The following is a 25,855-nucleotide window of genomic DNA, read 5'->3' as shown; positions in this document are numbered from 1 at the left end:
GCTTCTTACTGAATATTTCCATATTGCTTTCCTAAGGATCGTTACTGGTTAGTGACAATGCAACCAGCAGTTGTAATTACAAGGCAATGTATGAACACAGGTCCTTATACTACTAATATCACTACCAAGTGTTACATGTGTACTGGATGCAAGCTCACTTACTTTCTACCACATGATTTACATGTCATGCTGCCACATTTAATATAATTCTCATACAACAATCCTATCAGGTAGATACTATTATTATCCCCATTTTACAAAAGAGGAAACAAGTGAAGAGTAACTTAGGCAAAGTCACAAACCAATCAGGTGGTGGAGCCGGGATTTTTTTTTTTTTTGCGGTACGCGGGCCTCTCACTGTTGTGGCCTCTCCCGTTGCGGAGCACAGGCTCCGGACGTGCAGGCTCAGTGGCCATGGCTCACGGGCCCAGCCGCTCCGCGGCATGTGGGATCTTCCCGGACCAGGGCACGAACCCGTGTCCCCTGCATCGGCAGGTGGACTCTTAACCACTGCGCCACCAGGGAAGCCCCTGGAGCCGGGATTTGAACCCACTTCTGTTTGAAGAGAGGTCCTTTGCTGAACCCTTCCTCTACTTTGCCTCCTTGGCCACAACCCTCTATTAGATGCATGGTTGTTTCTTGTAACAGCCCCAAAAGTGTGCTCATGTCATAATCCAAAAGAGCATTCAGTAAAACTAACCCCCTAAGAGCCAAAACACCAAAGTGATGGCACATTTTCTATTGTTGATAATAATGGCTATTTATTTGGTCCTTATATGATGACAGACACTGTTTTAAGCACTTCACATGAATGGACTCTCTTAGTTCTCATGACAACCCAATGAGGTAGATATTAGTATTATCCCCAACTTACAGACTAGCAAACTGAGGCACAGAGCCATTAGGCTCTTGGCCCAAGGTTCCCCACTAGTTGGTGGAGGTGCCAGGTTAAAGTGAGTCAACTTGGCCCCAGAATCCGCAGAGTAACCTGAACTACTACCTGGACTGTCTCTAAGTGAAAGTCTTTCCTCTGCTTGAATCTAGAGGCCTTCAAAGGCACATTTTAAAAACGACTGTACCAAAACAACATAAAATAAGTGAGAATCATTCATTCTTATTAGTTGGTGCTTTAGAGAAGCCTTTGATTTTATCATTCCTGGTAATACCCTAAAATGGGACTTTCCAAGCTCGGTGACAAGTCGCACCTTTGGGGTCATGCTGTTGGTGATGCAGAAGGCCAGGTGCTGCAGGATGCTCTCCATGCTGTGGTAGTGCTGCTGCCGGGTGGTGCGCAGGTACTTCTGCAGAGCCCGGGCCATGGAGGGGAAGATGGCCTGGGCGGCCTCCCTGGGGTCCATCACCTCCCCTGGGGCTTTCTGCTGCTCCTCAGCCTGGAGACGCTGGATGTGGATGAAGGCCTCCTCCACTGCAACCACCAGCCTGCAGGCGATGAAACACAGCAGTCAGGACCGTGGTGCAGGGCTTCAGAACAGAGTCACACTGAACGTGGGCTGACTCCTCCCAGTCTGCCACCAGCTCACCCAAGGCTCCAGTTCTTAGTTGTCACTCCAGATGGTTGGGAGAGGAGGGAAGGGGAAAGGAAGGCAAAGGCAAAAATAATACGTGGAATGGGGGCTCCAGGGTGAGGTGGAAGGAGGCTGGGAGTCGGAGATGACTTCTGTTCTCAATTCTGCCACTAATTTACTTGGGAGACTCAGTTCAGTCCCTTTCATCTTTACAATCAAGGGTTAGATGAAAAGAGTTTTAAGGCCCCTCAAACTCCGGCTACAAAAGGCTCTGCTTGCACTGAGAGGTGGCTGGTGGTGCAGAATCAGCCTTACAGAGAGCCAGAGCTGTATCCCCGGATCCAGCCGCCCATACCAGCAGCCCCTGGGAGAAAAGAAGGAAGGGGCCCAGCAGACATGATGAAAACCATCTTTGTCCACTTCGGCTAATGTGATCAGATCTTGAAAATCAGCAAGAGCCTGGGGATATAGGGCGGGCCACTCAAAGTGCGGGCTGAGGGCCAGCAGCTTCATCATCAGTTGGGAATTTTAAAGAAATGCAAATTCTTGGGTGGGCCCCACTCTAGACCTACTGAAAAGTTAAGTATCCGTTGCGGGTAGGGCCCGGAACCTGAGATCTGTGTTTTAACAAGTCCTCCTGGTGATGCTTTTGAATGCTAAAGTTTGAGAAACACTGGAGCAAGATTCCCTCCAAAGGCCCAAGCAGGTCATGTTTATAAACTGAAATTTCATTCTGGTTAAAAAAAAAGTCTTACAGAGAACAGACTGTGGGTTGCCAAGGGGGAGGGGGTTGGGGGAGGGAAGGACTGGGAATTTGGGATTAGCAGATGCAAGCTGTTATACATAGGATGGATAAACAAGGTCTTACTGTATAGCACAGGGAACTGTATTCAACATACTGTAATAAACCAAAATGGAAAAGAATATGAAAAAGAATGTATGTATAACTGAGTCACTTTGCTGTATAGTAGAAATGAACACAACATTGTAAATCAACTATAGTTCAATAAAATAAATTTTTGAAAAAGAGAGTTAGTATGCCATTCAAAAGAAAAGTGTTACAGGCATGCTAGTTTTGGGAGGTGGGCAGTGTACCTTGCTCTCCGCTTCTTCACCCGCCGTTCATGTTCCGCCTCCTCATAATACAACTCGTTGTGGCTTGAGTCCCTGCGCCGAGCAGCTGCGGCGATCATTGCCCGGGACTGACCAGTGGCGTTATTACTGGGGCCTTTGGGGGAAAGGACGATGGAGGAAGGACAGTTTTAATGCCTTGGGGCTGCGAAACAGAGCAGAAAACTAGTCCACAGTCTGTCAGTACCGTCCACCCATCCCCTGTGAAGCACGTACACAAATCCCAAAAGTAACTTCCCAGAAGGGTGAACAGGACCCCTGATCTGCGTTCAAAATGCTCACAAGAAGAAGGAAATCTCCCCAAACCCCAACTTGATGAGTGGAAATGGAACTCCCAAGGAGATGACAATTAAAATGCTGGCCAAAAATAGCACAGACTATGCTGAAGATGTTACTTACCATCTGTTACATAAAGTTCCATTTTGGCCATAAGGGCAGTTGGAACATTCATTTCAGCAACAAGACAATGGGAGAGAATGAGAGGGATGAGGGGAACAGGACAGAGGAAAAAGAGAGTCAATGGCCACGGAGACATTGACCACACACGTGCTGGAGTATCATGGTAGCCACAACTTTTACAGAAAATACCCAGGCTTGGGGTCTTGCAAAATGTCATGTTTATTAATACACACCTAGAACTCCTGGTCTCGTTCCCCTGACCACGGACTGCCTTAACTTTTCAGAAGGACGAGGCAGATCATATGCTTCCTTACGCATCATCTACTTAATGGCCTGGCTTGCTAGTGGGATTCTGCACTAGGTTTGTGAAATTTACCAATCCTTCAGGATTCACAAGCGAGTGCACATCTCATAGAGCCAAAAACAAAAAAAGGGGAAGGATATTGTCACTAAAACTGACACCGCCTATAAATCACTCGACTTGTTAACAATATGATCCTCTTCTAGGCTTTGCAAAGCTCTTGCCCTGACCCAAGGTACCTGGCAAGAAATGACACCGTGTCCTGTTTCTTGCACTTAACCATCTGATAGCCCGAAACACAGCTCTGATGTCCCCAGCCTGGCCTCCGGCCTCCAGCCACCCACTCAACTCTGGTTCTCAGCCAGGACTGACAAATGCCTGTAAGAATCTCACCAGAGGTCTGAATTATAGTCTTAATGGATTGGAGTAGCTGAATCTTCGGTAATTTATCCAAATTTTGAAAAGCAGCCTTTTCCTATGAGCTTTCAATGCAAGATGTTCACAGCAGGAGGCAGGAAACCCACATCACTACTGTTTCATGTCGTTTTCATAAAATCCTCAAATGAATGAATCTCCCACATATGCAGACTATCAATCAACATTTCTCTAAAAATATCTTTGTCAGGAAAAAAAAAAAAAAAAGGAAAGGAAGACAAGACAAAAGAAAAAGAAAAAAGGAAAAATTGTTCTGAAATGAGAATGTACCATAAAGGCAGACCCTGAGAGGGGTAGAACCAAATGGAACATACAGTTTAATCTAAGTACTGGGTTGGCCAACTGCTCCCTGCACCCACCAGAGACACCACTTCAAGGCACATACCATCTACGTTGTAGACTTTCAGCCCCGCCATGTGCTTGGCTGCTCGGAATTTGGAGGCTGTTAGGAGGTTGGGGTTATAGATGGTGAAATCTTTATAGTAATTTTCCAGAACCACCAATGCCGCTCGCTGGATACTGAGAAAAGAAGGCAAAATTAATGCAGTTTTTCCAAGCAGGTCTTATGTGAAAAAAAAATCCTCTTTTGGAGTCAGGTAAAATAACAGATCACCAAGGGTAACCGCACATAGAAGGCTCCTGGTTTCACCACATCTTTCGTCTCCAGGACAAGAATTTAAAGATGAAACTTAAGTCCCATCGTTCAGTGGCTTCTGTGCCTTCTTCCAGGCTACATCATTAGCCGCATCCCATCTAGCCAATAGGCGAGAAAGGAATGTTATACCTTCTAATTTAGACTTGCTGAGGCTACACAGAACATTCCTCGTTTTCTCAGTTTACAGAAGAGCAAACTGAGGACCCCAAAAAGGTCAAGGACTTACAGATGGCTGCAGAGCTACTGAGTGAAACAACAAAGTGTAGATTCAAGTTTGTCAGGTCCTAGAGCAGTGTTTCTACCTACACCTCATTGCCGCTGATGGAAGGAATGTAGGGTTTTCAGTTTTCTGTAGGTCAAAACAACACCCACACGGGGCAAAGTGCACTGGAAAAATACTGGCTGCAAACACTAGTTAATCCTGATTCCTACTCTGCATCCCATCCATCCCAGGCCAGCAAGAGTTCCCTCTTTCAGAGGAAACAAGATCCTTTTCCCTGAGCCCCCTGAGGCCTCAGATGGGACCTCACTCTTTCTTGGTCTACAAGGCCTCCTGCTCCGTGGGTTGCTGTTTCCAGTCCTCCGCAGGGGTGTGTGAAGAGGACTCCACTTGCCAGTGTCCTGCGATCTCTAACCTGTCACCAGCTTGGCCCCTCTGGGAGCAGCAGAGGAGCAGAGAAGAGGTAGCAGGTGGGTGAAGGGGGCACCCATACTCGGTATTGGTTGCAAAAGAACATGCTCTTGGACACAGATACAGGACACTCACCCCTTCAAAGAGTGACCTGTAATAGCACAGCCAGGGATTTTACATACCTCATCTCATTTGACCCTCACAATCATTCAAGGGAAGAAAACCAAGGCTCAAAAATCTATGACCTGCAAACAGGACACATCTACCAAACAGCAGAGCTGGAACTCCAATCTGTTCCTTCTCCCAGATGTGTGGCCACTGTAGGACAGTGTACGTATGCACGGACCTCTCCAGGTCTCTTAGATGTCCACCAACCACCAGTGTGCTAAACTCCACATAGTTATTTACATCTTGCCCTTTATATTTTTCTTCCTGTTTCCCTGCTAAGTAGGTGAGCGTATAAGAATTATTTACAATAGCCTGGGCACCAGGATAGGGCTGCCTTCAATTCCTGGATGACCACACTGCCTTCTACAGCTCTCCGAGCGGCTCAGGGTTCTTCACACCAAGACAAGACAGCCCCTAACCCATCAGCTTGACACTCTGCCAACCCAGTCCTCAGCTCCCCTTGGGGCTGTGCCCCCAGAGTTTAACATGGAGTCGGAAAACAATCTAGAAGTCAATCAGTTCATCTCCTTGAGAGCAGAGTCATGGCAATGCTTTCTTACTCATATCCCCACAGTGCCTCGATCCGTGATCCACATTCAGTTGGGGCTTAGTATCAACCTAGATATGCACACTCATGCGGGGCTGGGGAAATCTGGGAAGACCAACTTCCAGAAGTATAAGATTCCTAAGAGCAAATCCACATTCAAAAGCCCTAGTCATTTAGTCTTCCAGTCACCCACTCACCACTCGTATTTAAGAACCTATGTCAGCCAAGCTCTGGGAATGCAAAGATACGGTGGGAGGAGCTTCTCCTTGCCGGCGGCGTATGCGGAACAGAAGCTCTGTGACCACCAGCTGGAATACACGGGCTGAGGAAGAGCATAGGAGGGCTTCTAAGCACCTAGGACTTGCGTAGGCGTAAGAGCAACTTCCTGAGGAAGCGAAGTGGCCCTCGAGTTGAGGTCTGTGTGTCATAGATCTTTGTGCAGAAGTCCTCTTGGCTTCCACAGACACCCTGCCCGGCGGATCCCCGGCTCAGCATGGCCAGCCTCGGCTCCGTCCCTGTGTCCGTGACATTCTCCCACGGGCGGGGCACGTGCTGCTTCTCCACCTCCTGCTCCATCCTGAGGCTGACGGTGGCCTCTGCCTGCTTGCTGATCACACACGAACACTCCTTCCTATGCACCCCCACCCGCCTGCCCAGGCACTGCTTTTCCAAAGTCTCTGGGCTTCTTGGAGATGAGGAGCCCCTCTACACAGAAGTAGGTCTGTTCATGTGCACAGACTTGCCGCGTGCAAGCTACTTCATCCCAGGCTCCTGTGCTGACATGGACACATCTCAAGGGGCCTGGATTCCAGCAGAGAAGTATTTCCCTGATCAAGATTTAAAACTTAAAAAGGCAACTCAGAGGTTATGCTCAGGCCCGTCTTCAAAGCAAACCCTCTTGTGGTTGTGGGGTTTGGCTTTTCTGTTCAGCCAGCCCGCAAGGAGGGGCCCAGGGCATCACACTACCTCAGCTGGGGCCTGCAAGGCAGAGAGGGAACGGCTGGACCGGAGCCTGGCAGCCCTGTTTCCCAACCTCTCTACCCCCAAAACCACCATGCTGCCCGGAGAAGGGATGTCGGTCCACACCCAGCTCTGGCAGGGGCCTTGCTCTCCAAACTGGGCAAGTCCACCATCAGCATTACGCCAGAGCCCTAGGTGGCCTGGGGAGGGCTCAGGGACTGGACAGGAGCCTCCCCAGCCTCTGGAGCCTTTGCTCAGAAAACCAAACAAGGGGCAGAGCTCAGGTGACGTTTTCTTCCTTCAGCCCCGTCTCAACAGAGAGGCACCAGAAAGCCCCAGAATCAGCTGTGGACCTGCCCACCTCCACAGGCTGACAAGCCAACATGGGAGCTAAAAAAAAAAAAAAAAAAGTTGAGATTAAAATTGGATTAAAATCCAATCTGCCTATCCTCACTTTTTTTTTTTTTTTTTTTTTTTTTTTTTTGCAGTACGCAGGCCCCTCACTGTTGTGGCCTCTCCCGTTGCGGAGCACAGGCTCCAGACGTGCAGACTCAGCGGCCATGGCTCACGGGCCCAGCCGCTCCGAGGCATGTGGGATCTTCCCGGACCGGGGCACAAACCCGTGTCCCCTGCATCGGCAGGTGGACTCTCAACCACTGTGCCACCAGGGAAGCCCCTCTTTACCTTTTTGAAGAGAGCAGACTACGTAATATATGATGTAAGTCTTGTTGGTGAGTCAGGGTGATCACCAGCCCGAATTAGGTACTGGGCTGTGCCTCGTATGTATCAGAGGGGGATGTCAGAGCCCTTAGGAGGCAGGGGTTCTTCTTGGGGCCCATGCTGCAGTCACCTGGAGTACTCACAGCCGTTTTTTCTCATTCTTCACCATGTTATCTCTCACTACTGGCTACCAAAGTCATTCCTAGCTGCTGTCAACCTAGCTGCCTCAGGCAATGATCCTCTGTTCTTGTACACCTTCAACCTTGGTATAAACAGAGAAAATGGGCTTTGCCGCACCGGAGTGAGGCGCTCTGCTCGGGCTAAGTGATATCCGCTCCAGTACGGCAGTCCGATGTCGATTTCAATCCCAAGTCTAAGGGCTTTCCCATTTCTGTTCTGGCTCCTGATTCATGCTCTGGACTGGTTGAGTTTGTTAGATAACTTCAGGATAAAAGAAATCTACGACTACTGTATCATTTGGCATCTACTGAGGGGACACCCTGCAGGGCACCCTAGCATCAGCCTAAGTTATGGCTCCACAATGCCAGGATGTAGGAGCACCCCTGTCCTCAGCCAATAATGCCAGGATGCAGGAGCACCCCTGTCCTCAGCCAGTGTCGGGGTTCAGAAGCCCCCTGCCTCTGCTCCTTGGCATCTTCCAAATATGGCATCTCACAGGGCCAAAGCAGGGCTGATTTCTTTCAGGAAGGCTTTTCCAACCCTCCGGTCCCCACTGACCTGTCAGGGGAGTCACACGGGCGAGGCTCGCTCTCCAACAAGCCCCGGGAAAGTCCCCCACGCACAGGGACACCTGCAGTGGCTTCCCTACGGTGCACGGTACTCGTTGGCTCAACCTGCACATTTAGGAAACCCTAGTAATTGCCACAGGTATAGGATCAGTTCTGAGCATGTATTTCATAAAACCATAGAGTTTCAGAGGCAGAGGGGCCTCAGAGATGAACAAAAGCAAACCCTTCAACTAGCCCCAGTCTCCGGACCAGACTGCCTCTGGGGAAGGAGGGAGGCAAGAAAAACTGAGCTGGTAAGAAATTTGCTGCCTCTCTTATGATTACCACAGTCATAGACAAAAGACAGTAACCTGATTAAATGATCCTCATGCAGAAACCGTGTATACGGGCAGGCAGAGCCTGATGTCCAGACTGATTGTGGACATGGCCACACCAAAAACCCATGGCAAGGAGCACTTTCCCAAGATACAGAACTCTGAGCTCAATAATTACTGCATTCCAATACACCCTCCCAGGGAAATGCCCCTTTTCACAGACCACATATATTTGTGGAAAACAGCGCATGGATATGCATAGCTCGTAACAGAAATTCACTTGAGACCTGCACATAAAAACACAAGTACAGGAATCCCAGATACGCCCAGAAAAGGACAACATGGATGATGGACTAGCCATGATGAGAACCAGAAGAAGTTGATGCTGTTCCCAGTGGGAAAGTAACCCCCTCAACTCTACTGGTCTATTTTCTTTTCAGGACAAAGAGGGTGCAATGTGAAATGCTATGTCTAATCAGCTACAGAACATCTTCCAGTGTCAGTGACAACTGTCATACAAAACTGCCATGGCAATGGAGGAGAGGGCTCACCCTCGTGCTACATTTCTAAAACACATTTGGAGAGAAGCACCTCCGAACACAGTTCAAATTTTAGTTCATAAAACTCTGAAAGACATGTTTTTGAAAAATAAATTCTGAAAAACAAAACCAAACTGATGCCCTACGTATCTGTACCTCCACAGCCTCTCCACTCTCTCTGACTGTGGGTTTAGGAGGCACACTGTAGATGGTGCAGGCTCAGGGCCCAGAGAGCACGACCCTTGACTCTTCCATTTATTCTTTGACCTTGAACGAGTTAACTCATTTCTCCAAAGCTCAGATTCTTCATCTGTAAGACGAGAATATAACAACACAGAAAACCCTGCTATAACACGGTAAGTGGGCTCCAAAACAGTCAACTGTGTACATGTATTACTAAAAGGTTAATGAAGTGACTTGGGCCAGCCCGGTGCAAGTAGCTGGTCAGAAAATCTAGTGACAGACTGCAAGACCCAAATATACAGGTTTGGGCTGAGGTCTGGAGTCACCCATGGTAGTTGTCTCATGAGCTTAAATGTCAATGGGGACAATTCCAAACTCAATGACTTTCTGAGCCTTCAACAGTTGGCACTGAGGCCAGGAAAAATACTGGAGACTCAGGCGTCCACCCTCCACTTTCCTATTTCCCAAGGAGAAGCTGCCTGCCTGGTTTAGGTTTTTGTTAAAGATTAAATGAGATAATATATTTTAAAGTGCCTGACCCAAAGCAAATGGCTTATGAATGGTAGCACCGTGAGCTTACAAATCTGTGTTTGTTGGGGAGGCCAATCTGTCCCCTATGTGTACCTGTACTGCCCTCCCCACCAAGGGCTACCACGAGGGCACTACTACAGGAAATGAGCCAGGGCCATTGCTTTCCTTAGGGACCTAGACCATAAAGTCATGCTACTCTCTGTTTTTATGCAGTATTTGCTGCCAACTCTCAGCCTCCTGAAAAATCAAACCTGTAGCTACTGAGAGGCATCTGTGGTACAAAAAAGTAGAAAAAGCACTGCCTTGGAGTCAGAAGGCCTGGATTCCAGATCTGATCCTGCTACTCTGTAAACCATGTAAGTTACTTCCCCTTTCTGGGCCCTGTCTCTTGGCTGATGATAGAGAGGGAATACCAACTACTGCATTTGGTTGTTGAGAAGAGCAAATGAAATACTGCCAGTGAAAACATTTATAAACTTACAGGATTATACAAATATAAAGTAGTATCATATTACTAATGAGTCTGAGCATTTTGTATCAAGGGATGGGGTTGGTTGTTGGCTAAAACAGTCACACAGTTCCTGGACATAAAAGCATGATCCAATCTCCACATATATATATAAAATTATTATTATTATTATTATTTTAATTAATTAATTTTATTTTTGGCTGCGTTGGGTCTCCGTTGCTGCGCACGGGCTCTTCTCTGGTTGCGGCAAGCAGGGGCTACTCTTTGTTGCGGTGTGCAGGCTTCTCACTGGGTGGCTTCTCTTGTTGCAGAGCACGGGCTCTAGGCACGCGAGCTTCAGTAGTTGCGGCACACAGGCTCAGTAGTTGTGGCTCGCGGGCTCTAGAGCGCAGGCTCAGTAGTTGTGGCGCACGGGCTTAGCTGCTCCATGGCATGTGGGATCTTCCCGGACCAGGGCTCGAACCCGAGTCCCCTGCATTGGCAGGCGGATTCTTAACCACTGTGCCACCAGGGAAGTCCCTCTACTTACATTAATCAGAAAATTCTTGAAATGAAGAGAGTTTTAGCGTTCTCCCAAGCATAGACTCAAGAATTGAAGAAATCAGAGTCCATCTAGTCCCAACTCGCAATCCAAGCACCAACTCTTTAAAACACCCCAGAAATCATTCAGCCTCTGCTTGAAAAGAAAATATGCTCTCACTTTGTACTGAAATGACCTTATTTTAAGTTCTACCCATTGGTCCACCCACAGCTTCCTTCCGCACCCAAGCCCCTCTTTCTTGTGAAAGCCCATCATATACTTGAAGAAAACAACTGTGGACATAAACCTCCTCCCTTTTAACCTTCCTATTTTGAAGATAAGGGCCCTGAGGCCTAAAAAAGTATGTGCACACCACCCTGCCCCCCCCATACAGAGTTGTCTATTTCCTATTCATTCACTTTCCTCGGATTTGATTGTGGCTTCTGCAATTAAACTAGCACATGCTATTAAAATCAGAAATATTAAGGCTGTAAGAGCTCACCCAGTCAGAGGCCTCACACTCCATAGCTTTAAGTTCTCCCAGAGCAGGGAGAAAAGGTGAGAGATAGGGCCAGGTGGGGAAGCCTTGTTCAGGTTTTAGCCACTTCTTTTCAAATGTTAATTGCTCCCTTGAGCTCTGTCAACAAAAACAGCTTTCCCACTGTGTGAAAAATGAACAAGCACTTCCTACATACCAAAGCCCCACATAAACACTAGCTAGCTGCCTTTATTCTGACTGCCTGGGTATGTGCTGACAGGAAAGCTCTGGAGAGACAGTGTGCTGGTCATAGAGTGAAATCTGCAAAGGCCCCCCTTCAGGGTTAGTGTTCATTATCCTGCCAGTCAACTAAGGATGCTAACATTCAGAAAGATTCTAATGACCAGCCTTGACCACTCCATCCAAAGGCAAGTAGGAATTATGAGCACCTGCTAAGTCCCAAGTGCTGGGATGGATGTGAATGATACCTCAAGGGGCTCACACTCCCATCGGTGACAACCACCCCAACCTTACCCAACAGGTAAGTACAGCTGAGTGACTTGGGGGCCAAGACAGAGCATGTGAGTGGGGGTGGGAGTTTCAGGTGAAGATCCAAAGAGGAGGCAAAGCGGAGTCTCAAAAGATGAACGATGGTCACACCATGTGGACGACAGCCTATAAAGCCAATTCCAGGCAGAGGAAGCAACGTAGGCAGAAACAGGCTGGTGTTCAACAATCCACCTAAATGGCTACAACAAGAGCAATGGGGTCACAGTGCTGAGTCCTAGGACAGCTCTGAGAAACCTGATGGGGTGGGTTGAAGAGCATCTCCCCAAAATCCGCATCTACCCAGAAACTCAGAATGTGACCTTATTGGTCTTTGCAGATGTAATTACAATTAGTTAATAAGATGAGGTCATACTGGCGTCTATATAAGAAGAAAATAGGACACACAGAGAAGGCCGTGTGATGACGGAGCTGAGATTGGAGAGATGCAGCTACAAGCCAAGGAGCACCAAGGATTGCAGGCAGTGGCCAGAAGCGAGGAGGAGCAAGGGAGGGCTCTTCCCTGGTGCAGAGGGAACACGGCCCTACCAACACCAACACCTAGATTTCAGACTTCTTTGCGGTACGCGGGCCTCTCACTGTTGTGGCCTCTCCCGTTGCGGAGCACAGGCTCTGGATGCGCAGGCTCAGCGGCCATGGCTCACGGGCCCAGCCTCTCCACGGCATGTGGGATCTTCCCAGACCAGGGCATGAACCCGTGTCCCCTGCATCGGCAGGCGGACTCTCAACCACTGCGTCACCAGGGAAGCCCTAGATTTCGGACTTCTAACCTTCAAAACTCAGAGAGAAAATTGGTTCAAGTCACTCAGTTTGTGGTCCTTTGCCAGCAGCTGCAGGAAGAGAATACACTTGTATTTAGGGAAAGCAGGATGGAGGCAGGTAGAGGGCAAGGCTGAGCTAAGGTTCGGTGGCCGAGGCGCTGCATGAATGGCAAAGGGGAGAGGGTGAGGAGAGAGGACAAGGGAAGGAAAGGTCGGTGGGGGCATGGGGGTTAGCAGAGAGGGTGAGCCAGCTGAGAAGACCCAGAGGACAATGGCCGTAAAGGAGCCTGGGAACCACGGCCACCGCATCTCCTGCTCTTTAAGGCATGCCTACCTGGTGGGTGAATTTTAGGCTGGAACCCAGGTCTTTGAGACAACTCTAAAATGCAGGATCCAAAATGAAAGTTGACTCAGCTTCTTGGGAAAATTCCCACCCTGGGAGAGAGCTTGATGCCCTCGGTTTCACCCGACTGCTACTTCTCCCCAGGACAGTCAACAAGGGTTACATCTTCCTGAATGTGTGGGCTTCACTGCTCCCTGGACTTGGAGATAAACGGACTTTGTGACCGAGAGTCAGGAGCATTTGCAGTAACATTCGTGTGAGTCCCAGAGACGCACATATAATTAGCCCCTGAACGTTCCTACCACCTCCTCTACTGAGAACCGGACACATGAGTGTTCATACCTCCTGGCCCTCCTGTCCTTCAATTAAAATGTTTGTCTTACAGCTGCATTGGGGGCAATAGCTTACACAAGTCCCACACAGATAACAGGCAGTCATCACCTGGGAACTTGAGGACAGGGAGCGGCAAAAACTGGAATCGGCTCCTGTTTACTGACAGGTCTGGGTTAGGATGCAGGAAGATCTGGGAGAAAGGCAGGATGTTCTGGGACCTTCTCATGACAGAGCGCGGGGGACATGTGGCTGCCTGAGATCTTGAGATGCGAGGCCCATCCTGAGAGGGGACAGTGGCCAGCGTCCCTGTCCTGCTGGGGAGGCCCATGGAGGCCCTTCTCCAGGCCACATGGATTCTCCAGTGACCCAGGTATGCCGGCTCCTCAGCTTCAGCGACCAAGTTCTCTGAATCGAGATTCGAAAACTGGCAGGTGTCCCTGCACGAGGCTTTGAACACCAGCTGCAGACAAGTGCTGCAGGGGATCCCCATTGAAAGATAGCAAACTGAGACCAGAAGCCGCATAGTCCTATGGGGGAAGGAGGTGAAATGTGCTGTCTGGCGGGCCACACAGGGCACTTCTCCAAGCCCTTTACTGTCCCGCTTTAAGTTCCTGCTAAGAAAGTGTAACCTGGGAAACACCCTCTCTAATAAAACAAGCAAAGTCACACTGGGAGGAGACCACGTTGCCAGCACCAGGAGTCTGTGAGCACAGAAGTGGCCAACAGCTACATGCAACGCCCTGGTCCTCCAGGTCGCAGCAACTAAACAACGAGACGTGTGTCATTCCTCTAGGCTGCAACACGGAGAGACCACCAGGTTGTTCTGAGCGTGCTGACAAAACTGATAAGAAAGCCCCCACCTAGGGGATGATCCAGTCATAGCTGGCTGTCCCATAACAGAAAGATGCTGGCAGACCCCTTGCACCGGGGGGACCTATGAGATGTGCTTCCCCTCAAGTGGCAGGTTTGGCTATGGTCACATCTGCCCAGAGAGCTCGCAGCCCACTTGCAGGCCAGGGCACAGGCCCCTCATCCAACCTGGGCTGCACCTGCCATGCCTGCAATGGGAAATCAGCCTTCCAAGCTTTAAATCACTGAGCTAAATTACACCAGATAAACATCAAAGACAACCACTTGTTCTGGGTGCCTTGAAAAGCAGATTTAGATCGGGACCAAGAGCAGCTCCAGACCCACCCAAGATGCTCGGCTGGCCTGCTCTTATCTAGCCTCACATCCTCTTGACACGGGTACCTCTGGCCCTGGGAAGAACCGCAGGCACCCAAACGGAAAGGTCTGGAGGCCAAGGGCAACCAGTCTAGCCAACGGATCTCTGCTTACAGAGACCAAGCAAGGCCAATATGGAGCAGGACAGGGAAAGGGGACTCTGTTCACTTGCCCTCTTGAGTGTTAGTGTACCACACACACTGAACCAAATCACACCCATCAATCCGTGCGGGAGCGTGCAGAAAGCCAGGCAGGCAGAGGGGCGAGTCCTTGGGAAAACGGACCACACACCACTCTAGTGCGGATCCACCACCTGGCGGCGGGGGTGTGGGGATGGGACCATGGAAACCAGGTTCACGTCCAGGGCTCCTTCCCATACTCTCCGCCGCGGAGCGAGGATCTGTGGGCAGACACCGTGCGAGGGCAGCCTTCCCAGCTGTGGCTGCTGCCAGTAGGCAGCTGAGCAAACACAGGCCCGCAGTGTCCGGCACCTTCCACTCTCATTAAAGCCACTTTTAACAGGCACCACGGGGCCAAACCACAAACGGCAGCTCTGAGCCCGCCTTCGAAATTCTCCCACAGCAGAGCAGAGCCTGAGCAAAAATCTGCACACGCTACTCTTTAGCTCTTACTCATTTTCATCCTTTGTTTCCTTAGGGAGTGGGGGTGGGGACTGCTAATATCTTTACTGAAAAGCAGCTATGCAAGAAGGCACATTTCTAAAACTGAGACTGCATGGGAAACCATGATCATAAAAAACATGAACCAAGACCTTTGGCGGTCATTTTAAAACACGCCCCCACTTCACAGGCGATGGAGCCAGGCCCTCCCGTGACAGTTGGTGCCGGTCTTGAACGTGGGAGGGAGGGGCCCACAGCCCAGCGTGACAGCCAAGCCTGATCAGTGGGGTAATCACCAGCTTTGGTATCATTTGACCCAGAATCACAGATGCAAGATTTCCAGTGGAGTTGGATGTATCCTGGCGTTACTGGAGTAACCTTAACGTCCCCAGGAGACTCCTTTTCTCACTTCTAACTAGAAAACCAAAGTGCCATCCAGAGAAACAAGGCCCCCACTCAAGCTGGGAAAATGCAGGCTAGAGCTAGAGAGAGGACAATAGGAGCTCTGTTTCATGGGGTTAAGCTCTGCTCATTGATCCGAGGTTTCCTGGGGCTTTAGGGTCAAAGGTCACCAGGGTGCCTAACGTTTCCTGTCTTAGCTTGGGCTGCCATAACAAAATACCAGAGACTGAGTGGTTTAAACAATAGAAGCGACTTTTCCTACAGTTCTGGAGCCTAGAAGTCCAAGCTCAAGGTCTGGCCAACTCAGTTTCTGCTGAGGACTCTCTCCCTGGCTTGCAGACGGCTGCCTTCTCACTGTGCCCTCACATGGTATTTCCCCAGTGCGTGTGCACCAGGGGAGAGAGCATGCAGGCAAGCTCTCTGGTGTCTCTCCTTCTAAGGCCACTAATTTTAGAAGATCTAGGAACTCCCTTAACCTTAATTACTTCTTTAGAGGTCCTATATCCAAACATAGCCACACTGGGGTTTAGAGCTTCAACCAATGAATTTGGGGGTAACATTCCACCTCTGGTTCCCCCAAAATTCATGTCCTTCCTGCAAAACATAATCCCACCAAGTTCTTTGCCATTTTATTACAAAGATCACCTTTTCTCCATCATCCAATAACATGTTCCTTGTTTCCTCATTTCTAGCTATGAATTTTTCAAGGAACACATTCAGTCTGTATTCGTTCCTTTTCAACACAATGCTACAACCATACATGATCATAAACTTCCACTGTTTGAAAAGCAATCCAAGAATCATTTCTTCTAAAGCATGGGTGGTTCTGTGATCAGTGACCAGGACTTCGATTAAATGGTCCACAGTCAATGCCGATTTGATACTTTGATACTAAGATACTTTTAGTCTCAATGAATGAAGCATTGAGTTAAAAAACCTGCTGGCTGAATTAGGTACAATGGGGCTTCGGCAACATGGATATCTTACAGAATGGGTCACTGTGAATAGACAAGTTTCCCAGAGGACTGAGACGAGAGTTCAATCTGCTTTTGTGGTTTCTGTCCTTGCTGATGACTACCAGCTATCACCCTCCATTGATGTTCACGTACCTCCTTATAGCAGCTCTTTCCCTGACTTGAAATATGTTACTTCTGGACTCTTGGAGATCTCAAAGTCAATAATTAAATTTTTTAGAACTATAAGAATATGCAGGCTCTGAGAATGAGGGCCTGAGGTTGTTGTGGGCGCCTGCCACACAGTGAACCCCGATGAACCAACGCTTCCAATAGCCCCCACCTGGTGCAGCCTTTGCCCCTTAAATCTGGGCTGGGGCTCTGACCTGCTCTAAGAAGAGGATGCAGTGCAAGTAGTACTGGGTGAGTTCCAGGCCTAAGCCTTAAAGGAGAGCTTAGAGAGCTCTGCTTGTGTGTTCTTAGGAGCCCTGAGAAGTTGTCTAGCTACACTAATGAAGACACTACTCCCCCAGAGGGAAGGCCCTCTGGGGAAGGGGAGAACCACAGAATACCTTGGACAAGAAAGCAGCAAAATCCCAGCGGATTCACCACATGACTGCACAGGGACCACTGGCCAGACCAGCCAAAAAACCTCCCAGCTGAGCCCAGCCCACAGAACTATGAGAAATGATAATAATGTTGCCCTAACTACTAAGTTTTGGGGTGGTTTTAACAGCCATAGTTAAAAGAGGTCTTCTTTGGCAGGGGTCCCCAACCCCCAGGCCACGGACCAGTAGCGGTCCTCGGCCTGTTAGGAACCAGGCCACACAGCAGGAGGTGAGCAGCGGACGAGCGAGCAAAGCTTCATCTGCCGCTCCCCATCGCTCCCCATCACTCGCATTACCTCCTGACCTTCCCCCCCCACCCTCCCCCGCCACCGCTCACATCCATGGAAAAATTGTCTTCCATGAAACCGGTCCCTGGTGCCAAAAAGGTTGGGGACCGCTATTCTTCAGGACATGTGACAAACAGAAAGCTAAAAATGTTTGACCAGGGGACTTCCCTGGTGGCATAGTGGTTAAGAATCCGCCTGCCAATGCAGGGGACACGGGTTCGAGCCCTGGTCCGGGAAGATCCCACATGCCACAGAACAACTCAGCCCGTGCGCCACAACTACTGAGCCTGCGCTCTAGAGCCCGCAAGCCACAACTACTGAGCCCGCACGTCACAACTACTGAAGCCTGTGTGCCTAGAGCCTGTGCTCCACAAGAGAAGCCACCGTAACAGGAAGCCCCTGCACCACAACAAAGACTAGCCCCCGCTCGCTGCAACTAGAGAAAGCCCGCGTGCAGCAATGAAGACCCAATGCAGCCAAAAGTAAATTAAGAAAAAAAAAGTTTGACCAGACAAAGGCTCAAACCTACTTACTACTGTGGTTATAAGGCAGAGGCTTTGTTTGCTGAGCGACTGAATAAAAGAACCAGTGGAGCTAAGGAACGACCGTAGAATGGGAGCCAGCCAACCTCTGACAATCCTCTTCACACCCTCCTTTCCAGCCCTGAAGCTATGATTTAAATGAGATAGAATAAGGTGTACAAAAATATCTAGCACCCAGCCTAGTTCACGGTAAGCACTCAAAAAATGCTTACAAGTCCACTCATGCATTCTTAAAGCAGTGATGTGAACATGAACACATCTGTTCAGGGGCACCATGGTGAAACGGTTAAGATCATTCTGGAACCAGCCTGGGCTCAGATCCTGGCTCCCACAATTACAAACTGTGTGGTCATAGACAACCTACATAACTCCTCCAAGCCTCAGTTTCCTCACCTGAAAATGAGGGTAACAGTGCCTACCTCACAGGATTGCTGTGACGATTCAATGGGTTACATGTTAAGAGCTTAGAAGGTGCCTGGCACACGTTAAGGTCTATGTCAGTGTTAACTGGTAAGGTTTCCATTGTTGTTGCTTTGTTCTGCATCTTGGATTCAGTCAGTCAATTACACTGGCTGCTATGCTCCAATATTTACAGGATTTACCTTTAAAGATTTCAAAGCTGAGAAATCATTAATGAGAATCATTAAATGTCATTTTAAGTCTCTTTTTTCTTCTGGGTTTCTCCCCAGATACAGTCAGATCAAAACCTAGTGTTTGGTGAAATCCTGGAAAAGTTAGCAACTCATTGCGAGAACTTGGCCAAGAAAAGTGACACGTGAGGTATGTGTGGAGAATTACGAACCCAACGTGCCAAGACCTCAGGATGCTGCAGAGAACACAGGGACGGAGTGTGATGCACAGGAAGGCGCTGGTTCCTTGCGGTCTCAAGCAGGTCCCTGAACCTATGGCTCGGGGCCCTCAATTGTAAAGGAGCGACACCACCACAGCACCTGCCCCCACCCCTGACAGCAGCGAGGAGGGGAAAGGGAGACATCCCGAAGAGCCCTGGTAATCCCTACGTCACTGGGATGTATCTTAATCTACTTTGGGGTCTCACTTTGTACAACTGGAACCTTTTACATTTCTGAAAGTTTTCAAATAAGCCCAAACTCCCATTCCTGCCAACAAGCCAAGTCCCTGCAAATACCTTTTATGAGAGCTAAGGAGAAACATATTTTAAGACACTAAAGAATAGATATTTTTCTGACTACTCTCAAAAATAGCTCAGTTGACTTTATAAAATCACCTTTGAAAACAAAACAACAAAAGAACTCACCATCGCTCTGCATCTCAGCCCAGTAGGCCGCTGCTCCGGGGAGGGCCTTACATAACGGGAGAGCAGACTGGCCTGATTCCGGGTGGGTCTGGGGATGACCTGCTATTCTGATCCCCGGAACCTGCTTTGTGTCTATTCCGATTCCCCCTTCCCTCCTGTTTCGACACTTTACAAAAGGGCTTAGAAGTTCTATTTCTGACCCAGTGACTCTTCCAGCCACCAATGGGTTTAGACCAGATTTAGCCCAAGGCTCAGCGGGTGACAGGCCCACGGGGGACAGCAGGGAGAGACGGATCCCGAGCCCGCCCCAGATCTCACAGCCTGGCTGTCGCGTGGGTGGCTGGCCTTGCCCGAGGGCTCCGGGAGTAAAGACACCTCTCCTTCCCTGGCCATCTTTCTACTCCACAACCAGGGTCTCCATGTGAGGGGCAAGAGGGGCCTTATGAAGGCAGGAGAGAAGGAAAACAAATGGTCCTGCTGAGGGGCCAGAAGGAAGATACGGGGCCACCCCCGGGCCGCCTTCCGTCTCCCTGGGGAGCTAGGGTGAGTGGCTTCAGGGATAGCAAGTAAGGACTAGGCAGCTGTTTGGTCATGGTTAGGACAACCCCGAGGGGTCCGCGGCAAGCCCTGGGCCACACGGCACTGTGGGCCCTGCGTCTCCTGCCCAGGTCTACCCCTGGCTGGTGCAACCATCTGGTGAGGAACCAGGACGACCCACAATTTTCTGAACATACCGTGGTACACTGCCCTGGGGCTGTTTTGCGTGTCCCCTCCCCACCTCCACCCTGATCCAGCATGCAGAGCAAGCAGTCCTAGAGGGAGGAGGGACATGGGAGCCCACGGAGGGAGCCAGCCCCACTGCCTGGACTACCTAAAGTGGGAAGACTCCCTTCCCTTTTCCACCTCCGCAGGTGGGATTCACACAACTAGGGCTGAGCCAAAACACAAAACCACAGCAGGCCTCACCACGGGCCAGTGTATTAACTACTTACATTTACAGAGTCCCAAATGTCACTCATCTCTCTGTGACCAGAGCTGGACTTCTCTCCACCCTCCTGACCTTTAGCAAAACCTGTCCAGTCCTGAGATAGATGTGTGGCTGGGCTTTATCTCTGTCACTGCCTGAAGTCCACCCCATCCTCCTGTGTTCCCGTCACCCATTCCAAGGCCTGTGTCTGCAACTGTGCACTGCACAGTGTGGCACTGGCCCCCCTCCAAGGAGTTCCGGAATACAGCTTTGGAGGCAGCCACCCTGTGTCTCCAGAGTCCCCAGGTCCAGGCTCTGTACGCAGCAGACGTTTAATACAAGTCTGCTGGTCATTCTCCAATGTAAAATATGGGGAAAGAAAGCTGCCTAAGATGAATAGGCAGCAGAGACTTACTTGCCTTCAGAGCCCCTCTGGCATCTGCAAAGGACTCAATACACCTGATTTCGCTGCATAGAGCCTGTGAATCAGACACCGATTCCCTCCAAGGATCGGTCAAAGTGGCACAGGCCTTCAATGCTAAACCACCCAGTCCTCAGGCGGTACATCTGAGCCAGAGGAATGAAAGAAGATTCGTGCCAACACCGAGATGGTTTGGCAGTATCACTGACTCCAAACCGAGGTTGGGCCACCTCCCCGGGCCCCAGCCAAAAATATGACAAAGCCCATTGTTCTGATCTCCACTAAGGTGCTCTTGCCATCTTGGCTGCTTTGCAGTATCACAGCAGTAATAGCTACAACCAACAAAGTGCTTACCATACGCCAAGCAGGTTACACACGTCGACATACATGTTGATGCAGAGGAGGGAGGAGAGCCCTAGGAGAGGACAATGTCACACATCCCAGGTCATTCTCTCATCCGGTAACCATCTGAGTGCCAACCATGTGCCATGCTCTAGGCCAGGCACTGAAGATGCAAAGAAGAGTAAGACACAGCACCTGTCCTCAGGGAGCCCCCAGTTTGTGGAAAAAAACATAGAAAAATGGGCCAATGACACCAAGTGAGAGATGCCATAATGCGGGCATTAACTTAGGTCTGGCTTCATGGCATCTAGTGGATCCTAAACAAAGCTAGTCATGTTCTTTTGTATAAATTACTTAAATTCCCTAAACCCCCATCTCCTCATCTGTAATATAGGGATTAATAGTACCCACACCGAAGAGTTCTGTGAAGACAATCTATACAAAGTGCTTACCTCGGGGTAAATAAAAACAAAATAAAATAAATAATGATGATCACTCTTTTAGTTAACCACAAAATAATTGATTTTATGCACAGATTTAAAATATGACATCTTAATGTATTTCTAACTTCTTCTCATGCGCATACATTTTTAAAACACTCAACTCTTCCAAGTTTGTACTTGAGTCTTTACTGGAGGATCACTAAGGTGACCATATAAGTTATTGCCCAAACCAGGACACTTCTGAGAGTGGGGAGAAAAGGAATGATTAATAATTCCACTGGGACAATGGTGTAAACCAGATGTACCATTATGAACAAAATGGAACAGCTGATGACTCTATCGTTCACAGGACAATTTCTGGAGCAACGTCAGCAGCCATCACTAAGGCTTCCTTTCTCCATCATTTTTTTTTTTTTTTTTTTTTTTTTTTGCTGTACGTGGGCTTCTCACTGTTGCGGCCTCTCCCGTCGCGGAGCACAGGCTCCGGACGCGCAGGCTCAGCGGCCATGGCTCACGGGCCCAGCCGCTCTGTGGCATGTGGGATCTTCCCGGACCGGGGCATGAACCTGTGTCCCCTGCATCGGCAGGCGGTCTCTCAACCACTGCGTCACCAGGGAAGCCCTCTCCATCATTTTTAAGAGCTGCCAACAACTTTGGAAATAGGTCCAACAAAACTCCAAGCTGGAAGAGAGCCAGTACCTGTGCCACCCCATCTAAAAATGAGGAAAGTCAATGCACATGAACAACCCCACCTCCACCCTGCCATACACACACACACACACACACACACACACACACCCCTCCTCCTCCCCCCAAAACCTGAAAAAAAGAGTCAGAGCCCGGTCCTGGCTCTTGGCGCCTGCCGTCACCCCTCACTTGTTGAAGACTAGCTGTCTTCCAGCAAGACATCAGTGGTCCTTCTGCCCCTAGACGATCCCCCTCACCTCAGGTGTCCAAAGCTGTAGAAGCGGGACTCGCCATCAGTGGAGCGGACCACCTGCAGCGTGAACATGGGCTGCAGCTGTCTGAGCTCCAGCAGGACAACGGCCAGGTAGTGGATGAAGAGGAGGGCGTCCACGAGGGAGACGGCGTATTGCACGATGCCCTGGTAATTTCGGTCCCGAGAGTCCAAAATGCGGACCCCGTAAAAAAGCCAATAGGAAACCACGAAGAGAAAGATGAGGACCAACAAGAGGGCACGGAACACGAAGATCCGCGGCACGTCGGCTCTCTGCTTGCGGAAAAACAGTGCCCAGGTCCCAATGAGCAGAATCAGGAGCTTGAATGCCATGGAGATGAAGAGTCCCTCGCAGATGGTGCCACAAGGCTCCAGCTCCTCCCGCCACAGGATGGGGGGCAGCAGGATGAAGGCGATGGGGGTGAGGAAGACCAGGAGTCCGAGCACCGTGGCGACGGTGAGGCCCAGGTAGCGCCTGCAGTCCAGCCCCACGCTGTCCTCCATGTCCTTGCTGATGCGGGCGATGTCCTCCTGCGAGATGCTGTGCTCTGACGTGCCTGTGATGGCCGTCGTGGTCTCCCCCCAGTTGTCATCCTGACAGCGAGAGAACAGTGAGGGTGAAGACCCACATGGCAGGTCACGTGTAAAAGCCACAAAGCCCGCGGAGGCACGGGGGACAGGGAGGGTCCTCCTCCTTCAACCAACCCACATGAGTGGGCTTCCTGGGAAATGGAGGCTTAGCTCTTTAAATAGAGGAATTTTTTAACTTTAACAATTTTCATTGAAATTTTTCAAAATGTACTATATATTTAACTTTTCAAACAGAGAAAACATAATTTGACCTGTTTGCGTGTTTGGGTGATTCGTGACTACAACAGTGATTATCATCCACTGTGTTGGCGTCCCTGAGAGGCTCGGGAATAGACAATCCTGCTGTTAGACTAACGTGTGCGAGCTCACCTACCGCCTAAGGAGAGAACCCTCTGCATTTCCTTCTTGATTCATGGCTGGGCGATAAAGGTTTACTTTAAAGCCCAACCCCTGAGTGGGGAGTATTACTATGCCCTCCAGGAGCTCTGAGAAGGGAAGATCTTGCACAGGAGGGAAACTTACATGGCTACATACAAATCAAAAGTCACCTGTAGTTGGTACACACATTTTTTAAAACTCCATGATGTTTTCAATAAGTATCAAGAAATCTGACAACATTTCTCATTGAACAAGCTAAACAGATACAAGTATCTCTGGCCAGGACAGCTCAAAAATTCCTGCCTAAACACATGTTCTCATGGCAAACTAAACATCAAGAGCATAAAAATACTGAGATTACTAAAATGTGTGCCTTTTACTTTCCTGCTTTCACTGTCTCACTTTCTCTTGCTTTTTAAAGTCTGAGGTAGTTTGGAGTGATTGTCTCTTCATTTAACATGATCCAGTTGCCAGGGTTTTAAACAATTTCTCTACTTCTCTAGCAACTACGACGTCGTTCCAAAGCAACAAAAGAGCAAGAAGACAATGAAAAGCCACATTGGGTCCAAAGAGGTTTTTGCCTCAGAAATTTGACTATATGATTTAACTTGGAAAAAACAGTCAGCCATGGTGGTAAGTTGGGTGTAATTAATGCGTAAGATACCAATTTAGAAAAATCTAAGTTAATAGCTGAATCAGCAAGATAGAGATCTCACAGCCAAACGATAACCTCAAATCTAGTAACAATCAAAAAAATTATGAGGGCTTCCCTGGTGGTGCAGTGGTTGAGAGTCCGCCTGCCGATGCAGGGGACACGGGTTCGTGCCCCGGTCTGGGAAGATCCCACATGCCGCAGAGCGGCTAAGCCCATGAGCCATGGCCGCTGAGCCTGCGTGTCTGGAGCCTGTGCTCCGTAACGGGAGAGGCCCCAACAGTGAGAGGCCTGCGTACCACAAAAAAAAAAAAAAAAAATTATGATTCATGAAATGTATAAGCTATGGCAAGAAATAGTGGTGGCGGCAGGGAAGGTTTGGACCTGGGAACAATAGTTCTTCAACTGGGAAAGTTACAAGTATCAAGTACTATGAGGGAAGTTACGAGTTAAGATAACAGCCAGAAGCAACCGCTACTCTTTCACTGCTGGTAGAAGTTTAAAATGGTACAATCACTCTTGAAAACTGGTCTGGTAGTTTCATATAAATGTAGATTTACACTTAATCGTATGGCCCAGCAATTCTAATCCCAGATTTTTACCCCAAATAAATGAAAACATATGTCCACAAAAAGATCTGAACCAGAATGTTCTTTACATCTTTATTTTCATGCCCAAAACGATGCAACCCAAATGTCTATCCACCAGGAGAATGGATAACAAATTGTGGTATATTCATACACTAGAACACTACTCAGCAAAAATAAAAAAGAATGAATTGCTGAAACACAGCAAAACATGGATGAATCTCAAAGTTATTATGCTGAGTGAAAAAAAGTCCAAAACAAAAGAATATGATTCCAATTATATTAAATTCTAAAACAGGCAAAACTAATCTACAGTGATAGAAATCAAAGCAGGGCTTGCCTTAGAGGGGTTTGGGGGCAGGGATTGACTGGGAAAGCATAAGAGAACTTTCTAGAGTGAAAGAAATATATCTTGATAGGAATGTGGGTTATATGGGTTTATTCAGCTATTACAACTTTTCAAACTGTACACTTAAGATCTGTTCATTTCTCTGTGTGAATTTACTTCAATTTTGAAAAAGAAAAAAACACAAGCACGAGAAGAAACAGCCACACATTCAAAGAAGGACAACTTGCTTTAACATAAGGTGAGTTTACAGATCAGTAAAGTTACTTTGTAACACTCTTAGTGTAGGCAAATATTGGATTCCATGTTTTGTATTGGGCCTAATATTCAGTTGATGATCAGTGTTGAAATAATGATCACTAGTATCGTGGTCATTTTGTTATGTAGCTGATTTAGCTACTCACCCTTTTTCCTGCCAAAGAGTTGCTAACTAAATCCCCTGTCCATTTTAAGAATATGTGCACATCTGTGCCTAATAAATGAAGATGTCCAACAATCTTCCCAAGACTGAGGTTCTTAGAAGAGAAAGGATCTTAGATCCTCTATCTCAATCCCCTGGATTTTCAATGAAGAAACTGAGGCCCACAAAGGTTGTGAAGGGCCCAAAGTCAAGTCACATAGCTGCTGAGAAGTACAGCCTCCAAATGCCCACTTCAATGCTTTTCCCTGGTGTAAACACCAACAGCTTCCTAATGTAGCTTCCTAGTGAGCTACAAGATGTAGAGAAGATGACAGACGAAATGCCTTCACAGTGGGCCACCAGCACCTCTGAGTTCACATCCAGGAGGAAACTGACCCCTGCAGCACTTGAGGGTGGTCCAGTCTTAGGATTGGCCCCATCCATCCAACCATTCTTCTGGCCCTCTGGCTCTCCATCCCCATGACTGCCCCAGAGCCAAGGCAGGCTGTGCAGTAGTAAGGACTAAAGGCATTTACTTACCACTGAACAAACCCCACATTCAACCACAACTGCAGCTTTGGCTTCTAAGAGCATCTTG

The 25,855-nt window shown here is 48.8% G+C and overlaps 1 protein-coding gene across 2 annotated transcripts in view; it reads right to left on the bottom strand.

The window, feature by feature from the left end:
• The window catches only part of VANGL1 (VANGL planar cell polarity protein 1), a 50,323-nt gene that overhangs the window by 5,327 nt on the left and 19,141 nt on the right, over nucleotides 1–25,855 (bottom strand). For both annotated transcript variants that reach the window (XM_060090317.1, XM_060090316.1), the window contains 4 exons: nucleotides 22,290–22,897; nucleotides 4,178–4,311; nucleotides 2,622–2,754; nucleotides 1,206–1,440 (listed from right to left, as the gene is read on the bottom strand). In XM_060090317.1, the coding sequence (XP_059946300.1) occupies nucleotides 1,206–1,440; nucleotides 2,622–2,754; nucleotides 4,178–4,311; nucleotides 22,290–22,897 (1,110 nt within the window). The remainder of the gene's footprint in view (nucleotides 1–1,205; nucleotides 1,441–2,621; nucleotides 2,755–4,177; nucleotides 4,312–22,289; nucleotides 22,898–25,855) is intronic.

This window comes from Mesoplodon densirostris, chromosome 2, assembly GCF_025265405.1.
Source record: "Mesoplodon densirostris isolate mMesDen1 chromosome 2, mMesDen1 primary haplotype, whole genome shotgun sequence".
Lineage (NCBI taxonomy): Eukaryota > Metazoa > Chordata > Mammalia > Artiodactyla > Ziphiidae > Mesoplodon > Mesoplodon densirostris.
This window is presented reverse-complemented; position numbering and strand designations above follow the sequence as displayed.